General features: G+C 50.1%; 1 protein-coding gene across 30 annotated transcripts in view; it reads right to left on the bottom strand.

Moving 5' to 3' along the window:
- Positions 1 to 525: 525 nt before the first annotated feature.
- NFASC (neurofascin) overlaps positions 526 to 7,907 on the bottom strand; it is a 95,246-nt gene continuing 87,864 nt past the window's right edge. For 28 of the 30 annotated variants that reach the window (XR_003399988.1, XM_026864297.1, XM_026864296.1 and 25 more), the window contains one exon: positions 526 to 5,868. Coding sequence is in view for 29 of the 30 variants with exons in the window: in XM_026864297.1 (XP_026720098.1) it covers positions 5,637 to 5,868 (232 nt within the window). In the remaining variant the exon portion in view is untranslated. The remainder of the gene's footprint in view (positions 5,869 to 7,907) is intronic. The other 2 variants (XM_026864299.1, XM_026864314.1) reach the window with 1 other exon arrangement.

The raw sequence follows: 7,907 nt of genomic DNA, 5'->3' as shown, positions 1-7,907 counted from the left end.
GGTAGCCAAAGAGACCTGGAGGTTTTTAAACCGCTTGGGCACTGACCCGCTGGGCGGATGCGCGTCCTCTCCGCAGCGGTGAGGAGGCTGGGCGACGCTTCCCCTGCGGATGGTTTTGGGGGGAACATCCCGTGGAGCAGCCTCCCCTCCTGGGGGTGGGCCCTGGAGCTGGGGGATGTTGGGGACCAGCACAGGTGTGAAGGGCCACGTGTTTGGCAAGTGCCGGCTGTGGGTGAGCGCTGGCTTTTACCTTTGGGAAGCTGACGGAAATTAATTGCGGGCTTAGCATGAGTTTTGAACAATGTTTTATTATATGTTTAGTGTTCTCTATACAAAAAAATCCAGTCTTTTCTTTTTACAGTGATTCAAAAAAATGATATCTGAGTATTTTGGCCTTCTTTCATCTCTCATGCAGTCGGTTTATAAGTCCTTATATTATTTTTTTTTTCTGTAGTCCATAAATCTTCTCACTGTAAACTGTTAATGTTACAGCTTCAGCTATACATTTCTCATTGGAACAAGTGGTTAACGCAAAGGTGTTGGGTTGGGTCTTTTTTTTTTTTGCTTTAAAAAAAGGCAAATAAATACATAGAATACTTTAGAACAACCAGGAGGTTTTACAGAGAGGATGGATGGATGGTGATATATTTACAAATTAAAGAAAAACAAAACACTCCAATACTTTCTTTCTGATGTGAGCAGGAGGAACGAACATTTAAAACTCTGTACTGCAAAGGAAGGAGTCTGGTCTGTGGGTCTGACTTGGGGTTTAGGCTGCGTTTGACATCCAAAGCCCAATGCCCACTCGTGAAGGACGTGGAGAGACAGGAGCTGCTGGGCAAGGGGGAACCTACTGATGCGGTGGGTTGTTTTGTTAGGACCAGAAAAGCGTCGTTATTCTCGTTAATAAAACAGGTCTTAGTGCAAGAAATAGAACGTGGTCTTTTTTTTTTTTTTTAATTTATTTTTACAAGGTTTGTTTATTGCTTAACTGAAATCGTTTGCTGCTAGTACACGATTAAGCCTGGTACGACGGACGTTGCAGGTTGAACTCGCGGCTCTGCTGGGACCTGCGCACCGAGGAGAGGCGTCGGGACTTGCCAGGATGGCCAGTGGCACGGATGGAGCGGGCGCTGCGAGCCAGGTAAGTCAGGGTGAGGGGCACGGCTCTGCCCTCGCCCCCCTCCTGCTCCCCCAGGCGTGAGGGCGGCAGGAGCTGCAGCTCCTCGGGTGACGGGTGGATCCCTCGGGTCAGAGGGGGCTGTTGGCTGCGAGAAGGCGACGCTGGCAGGGGCTGTGTGGTGGGGACGTCGTGGTCTGGTGGCCAGGCAGGACAGCTGGGGGTGCTGTGAGCAGGATCGCCGGGCTCGTACCAAAAAGTGATGATTTTTTTTTTTTTTTCCTCCCCACTGGTTTTCTGTGTCTGGTCACAGCCTCAAGATCGCGTAAACGCCCCAACTGTCCTCTTGTATCCCACACTCATGCTCCTGGGGTTCCTTATCGGCTGTTGGACACGTGCAGGGCTCCAAATAGCCAAGGGCTGCTCGGGGGCGCCGGGCTGTGTCCCTGCGCTCGGTGCAGCTGCCAGAGTCTGGATCCGTCTCCAGATGGATGAAGTTTTGCCTCGGACCGTTTTAGAAAACAGGCTCAAATTTGTAAGTTGGGAGTTGGACCCAAAGTGATTTTTCTTCAGCTTCTAGGAGTGCTTGATTATTATTTTTTTTTGGTCTAGCTCTTTTTTTTTTTTTTTTTCCTCTATTTGTTAAGTGTTGACCCCTAATTTAAACCCTTTATGGAGATGTATCTGCTGGAAAAGAAAAGGTGAAAACGTGCCCTGCTCCAGAGCAGGATGGTCACCCTTGTGATGGAGACCAGCCCCTTAGGAGGGTCCTGCCCTTCGAGCCACCGGTGGCTGATACAGGTTCCCCCCGGGCATCTCTGCGAATCCAAGGGGTTATGCTGTAGGTAGCAGGAGATGAGGTGACTGGCCTGTCCCCTCTGGAGAGGGACAGCCGGGGGTAGAGACACAAAGCAGGTCCTGCAGGGTGATGCTGGGGACAGGCGGACACAGCCACCAGCACAGCACCCACCCAAACAGGCAGAGATGGGCGGGCATGACCCGTCAGCACCACCGGCCCTCGCGCGGGGTCCGCATCCACCTCCTGCTGCTCAAAGGACACGTGCTCGGCAGGAGCGTGGCCACGATGCCCCTGGGGGTGCAGCCTGGCTGTTTCTGGGGGGAAAATGCATTTTTTGGGGTGGTTTTGGTGGTCGCAGCAAGCGAGGGCTTTGCTCCCTGCGACGCTGTAGCTGCACATGGAATCATCTACTGCACCTTCGTTAAAGGGAGTGAAAAATGCTAAGCTCTGTATGTGTTTTGATTTAAAATTTTCTTTGAGCTCAAAAATTCTAGGGGAAGTTTTAAAGAAATGTTGAAATTTTTACTATAACTTATAATTTTGGAGCAGTTTTTATACCAAGCTAATACAAGGCTACAAGTAACTTAGACTGAGCTGTTTGTCCTCTGGGCCCTCCGCAGACATCTCCTTCCTTTTCTGGCTGCTTAAAGTAACATGGTGGTAGGACCTTACATGGGTTTTGGGGTTTTTTTGCAAGACTTTGGGCAAGGACAGGACTGGCTGGGCTGAGTCCAGCTCCTTCTCTCCCTGCTTGCTGAGGCACACCACCGGGCACGTGCTGCAAAGCTACGGGGTGAAACTCTTCTCTGTTTCCAGATGGATGCTAAGAGGTTTGCTCAGGAAAATGGTGGTTAATGACAGGACAGAAATACAGGCTTTAATATAAATGGCACGTAATACAGACACATGACACAGACCGCCCTGCTTCCAGTAATGCCTGACCAACTTTCTTGAGGTTTGGAGGTGCTGCGTGGTAGCCAAGGGGCTTGTGTTCCCTATTAGCGGTTGGCCCACAAAGCAGCGAGGATCTGGCGTGCTGGGGGTGAATGAAGATGCCCAGCTCCAGCAGCAGAGGCTTTTCCACAGCAAAGGCTGTAGTTTCTTTCTCTCCTCACTTCCACAAGTGCTTGGGCAAGAAGCTACACCAACTCAGCGTTGTAAGGACAGCCGTAGGCTTGTGAAGTGATTATTCCTGTGACCAAGGGCTGCGTTACATTTGGCGTCCTGTTTTTGCTTAAAATCTGAACGTGTGTCCCGGGAACGCGCTGGGAGACGCTCTCCTTAAACCGGATCGGTGGCGAGTGGCAGCAGTAGAGTAGGTTTGTTGTTGCACGAAAGCGTTTACACTGATGGTAACAGAGCAAGGTGTGTGGCTCCTACTCGGTAAGATGTCACGGATGGACGACCCTGGCAAATGGGCTCCGGGGCGGTGGAGGGGGGACGTTCCTGTGCTGCCTGGGGTAGCAGTAGCTCCCCCCAACTCTAGGAGGGGGCTCTGCCTGTTAACACCAGCCTAAACCCTCCTTGGCTCATATGGTGCATGTAGCCCCTTTGCTGTTTGGTTTGCATCCAGTTCTCTGCTGTTCCCTCGGGGCGATCCAGCAGTAAGTGCTGACCAGGTCCAGGCTCTTCCCCGAAGCGCGGGATAGTTGTGCCATTAGCAGCTTAAAAGAACGTGGCAAAGCCCATCTCGACAATCAGTATTAGTAGACGTATTCTTGTTAGCAGTATGTCTTCGTAGCAAACCAGCTCGAAAGCTAAAAGAATAATTGCATTAATCCTATCGCATTCAGTCCATTATGCTGAACAAAACCCTCCTCCTTCAGAAAAAGAAACGCAAGAAAAATCCATCCTAACGTCGTTTGCCGTCTGTGAAAAAACGGTCTGAAGCGATCCAATCTCTCTCAGCGAAGGTACCTTTGGTTTCAAAAGTGCAGGAAGTGGGAGAATACACATGGCGTTGGCCGCTAAGTACGGTCTGTTATAAAACTCTACCTTCTACAGTGATCCATGCTGTCTCAGCTGGGAGAGCTGCCCAGGCGTCCTACTCCTACTGGTCTGGCGGATCGAAGACCATCGCGTTAGGGGCGCGTAAGCGGTGGGGGAGTAGTGTCAGTTTATTAAACTTCACGGGAAGTTCGAAGCTGTGTAAGGCATGTGAAGGAGCACTCCTATCCGAGACGCTTTGTTACAGTGTGTTAACGGGTTAAATTAAATTGCATGTTGTCTTGATATGTAAATAAGACAGCGGAGGGGGGTCCTGCGGTGCAGGCGGTCGCTTGTGGAAGGGTCTCGCTCAGGCTGATTGATGGGGGGGCAGGGGGGGAAGGCCGCTGTCAGAAACGAGGAGGGGGATTTAGTGGAAAACACTGTCGATCCGGTTCATCCCCAGTGCCTCGGGAAGGTGCGGACCTCGGGTCCTGCGCTCCCACCGCCTGCCCTCCTCCCTGTCTCCCGAGGGACGCGTGTCCCTGAACCGTTCAAGCTGCTGACCGGGAGCTGCGGTGCAGGGCGAGAGCAGGGGATCCTCTACCCGACCCCCGTGGGGCTTCTCACCTTGATCGGGCGGCTTTGAGTTGGTTGGTTGTGTCTTTTAAATAAGTGATACCTGGTCCCCTCATCCTATGTTAACACCCATCCTGTTTCCGCTCCCTCTTTGCTACATAAGACTTATGGAGTTGCCTTTAAAAGAAAGCAGGCATGGTCTGGGGGGATTTCCCCCCCCCCCCCCAAATTCTTACAAAAGCAAAGACTAAACCAAAATGATTTCCCTGCAGCTCCCCAGACAAGCCGTGCTGTTATCCTGGGCTCGGAGGGCGAGCGGCACCTGACTGTCCTTCCACAAATCCCACAAGCTCTTCTGCAACTCCTGCTCCTCCGAGGATGCTCCGGAGCCCCGCGGGGTGGGGGGTGACCTCCCTATGGCCTTTGCAGAGGGGATGGACCGTGGAGCCGAGTTACGGCGCCAGGGGAAGCGGTGGGGACCTGCTCTTCCCTGCATAGATCTTTCGGGAAGGAGCTTGTGGCGCTGACTAGTCTCGGGGTGGGGGGAAGCTGTGGGCGAGGTGCTGCTGTGAGGATGAGCATCTCATAACACAGTGCCGTGGGGTCGTTACCCAAAGATCCACCACTTTCCTCCTTGCGTGCATTTATGCTGCTCCGCCCAGGCCCCGCTCACCCCTCTTCCCTCCCCAAACCTTTTTTTTTTTGTCTTTTTTTCCCCCCTGTTCCCCTCTTAACTGGAACCTTCCTGTAAAGATTAAAAAGAAGAATTTTTAACTCCCTCCCAAAAGAACAAAAAGGGCCTCGGGGAGCCTGGGCGGCCAAGCCCCACTGCCTGGTCGGGCTGGCTCTGGGTGCTGGGGCCAGCCCCGAAGCTGGGGTGCAGCTGGAGCACCCCACTCCTCCTCCAGCCCCTCTGGCTCAGCCCAGATTTCAGCTACAGCTACAACCCATCCGCGCCCCGGGAGTCCTTGCCGTTCGCTTGTTTGCTAAGGATAAGATGGCATCGGCAGCCACCTGGTCTGCCTGTTTGCTTGCTTGGATTTTTTTTCTTTTTTTTTTCTTTTTTGTTTTTTTTTTTTTTTCTTTTTTGTTTTGTCGCTGTTGGTTGGTTTCATTCACACGCTTCTGTTGGAGGTAGTGGCGGCGGCGGTTGTTGTTTAACCCCCATCCACTACGAACACCTCGGGCTGTTTGTGGTTTCAGTGCGTTGCGCTATGCCAGTGAGTAGATAGCATTGACTGGGGAGGTGGCTTCCGAGCTCTCGTTGCCTTCGGTCTCCTCTTTGTCCTTCTTCACCGTGTACTGGCCGATAAAGGAGCCGTCCTCGTTAAACTGCCCTTCTCCCCCCTCTCCATAGTCCACCAGGCTATCGTCGCTCTCCTGCTGCTTTATCGTGCCGTCCAAGGAGGTCTGACTGTTTGGCAGGGGTTTGTTGTCTTCATCGCTGGGTGGCAGAAGACAGACAGACACAGTAAGGGTTGAGAACGGGCCTTACAACCTTTACCCAAGGTCTGGATATTCAAAAATAAATCCAGTGTGCAAATATACTGACCAGAGACCACAAACATGGTCCGGTTGGTTGACACAGTGTGTCTGACACCCATGTGAAGGTGGGGAGACGCCCCCCGTGGCGGAGGCCCACAGCTGCCTGCTCAGTTGGGTGCTGTGGTTGGTATTTCTGCAGGCCCAACCTTCAGACTTTTCTTTTTAGAAAGCCATTATTATTATTTTTTTTTTTTAACCTGTATTACATACGATGGTTAGATCAGTCCAACTGGATGTACGTTATAAATATCCTTTCCTTGTCATTGCTTATATCCTTTCTTTCTCTTGGCCTTTTAGCCAACCTCGGTGTAACCTGGTTTAGTGAGGTTTTGTTTCCAGATTTTTCTTGAAAAAAAAAACCCCACACTCATGCAATGGGAAGCACTCTCAAAGCACTGCGAGGGGGCACGTGTAGGATGCCAAGTTCTGTGCAGCTTCCAAAACTCATGGGAATTTACCCTTCCAAGCTTATTTCTGAGCATCTAAGCTTGTTTGCTCAATTCTTTATCCTTTTCTCTTTTTTTTTTTTTTTTTTCTAAAAAGATTAAGCCAGGTCACTGAAAAATAAATAGTCTGACCCACAGGAAAAAAAAAAACAACCCAACCCTTTTAACCAAAAAAAAAATACAGGGAAAAGCTGTTTTCTCTCTGGAGGGCAAGGGCTGGTATCTTATAAATCCAGATAACATTGTGTGGAGGACGAGAGTGGATTGTTCTATATAAAAAAATAAATTTTCACATCAACTAGTCCTTAGTTTAGATTTTGATCTTAAGTCCAGCACGCAAATTCCGTAATATTTCTGAAGGTCATATGTAGCTTTAAACATTTGTCCTCCCACCTCCATTCCTGTCTTGTTGTTGTTGTTTTAGCTTGGGGCTCACCAGAACTCTACTCTGTTCCTTTATTTCTTTTTTTTTTTTAAATTAATAAAAGTACTGGGCTTTGATTGCAGCCCTTGATAGCTGATGTCCATACAAAGGTGTTTGTCTCCTGCAAAGGCATGAGAAACACTTTGCTTGGGCCAGGGAGCAAAACTCTCTTCAGCTGGGGAAAACATTAAATCTCTCTCGTGCCGTTTAATTAATGTCATCGGCTCTCTCCAGTGGGAGAGGAATTTGGTACCCCACAGTACGACACGCAGCCTCCCAACGTATTTCCTTATATCGGCACTTTGTGAAGTAAGCAATAATACAAAACCAATATCTGAGGTCTTGTGTTAACTTGGCATCACAATAAAAAAAATAACTTGTTAGCTTTGAAAGCAGCTTCTTTCTGCAGGGAGGAGGAAGAGAATTGAGTCTGCAAGCGGGACTGCCGGTTAGAAAGCCCAATAAATGCCAAGTAGAGAGTGGCAAAACCCAGATCCCTTTATTTGCAATATCCTTTCCCAAGGTTTGGCGTTCAGTTAAAGCTGATTCTAGAGCCAGATTTGCCCTAATGGGATGGGATGGGGCGGGTTGCAGCCCCAAACACCCCGGCAATGTGTTTCCCGCGCCTGCCCCCTGGTTTTACCTCTCTCCAGTACTATTTATCCTGTTAGTGCATTAGGAGGGCGAAGCAGATACTCATCAGCATCTTGAGGCAATATAACCTTGTCAGAATGGGTTTCTATGGGGTTTGCTGATGGGCACATTAGAGAACCAGAGCACCCAGATGAAAACCATTTGGGAAATGTTATTCTGAGTTGCATAAATCATTGAGGACGAGGCTTTTCAGGACTGAGACAGAGTGGCAGATTGTTTAGGATTTGGTCGTTTGGTTTTGGTTTTGTTTTGTTGTTTGTTTTTTTTTTTGTTCGTGTCCCTTGCCACCATCCCCTGGGTGTCCAGCATCAGGGGGCTGAATGCACCCAGGGCATCGTCCCCAGGTCCAACCCTTGGCCGGTCCCTCCTGCTACACCAGGAGGGTTCAGCTGCTCAAGCCTGGGACTGGGGAGG

Source organism: Athene cunicularia (genome assembly GCF_003259725.1).
Source record: "Athene cunicularia isolate RWA chromosome 26 unlocalized genomic scaffold, athCun1 chr26_part1, whole genome shotgun sequence".
NCBI lineage: Eukaryota > Metazoa > Chordata > Aves > Strigiformes > Strigidae > Athene > Athene cunicularia.
This window is presented reverse-complemented; position numbering and strand designations above follow the sequence as displayed.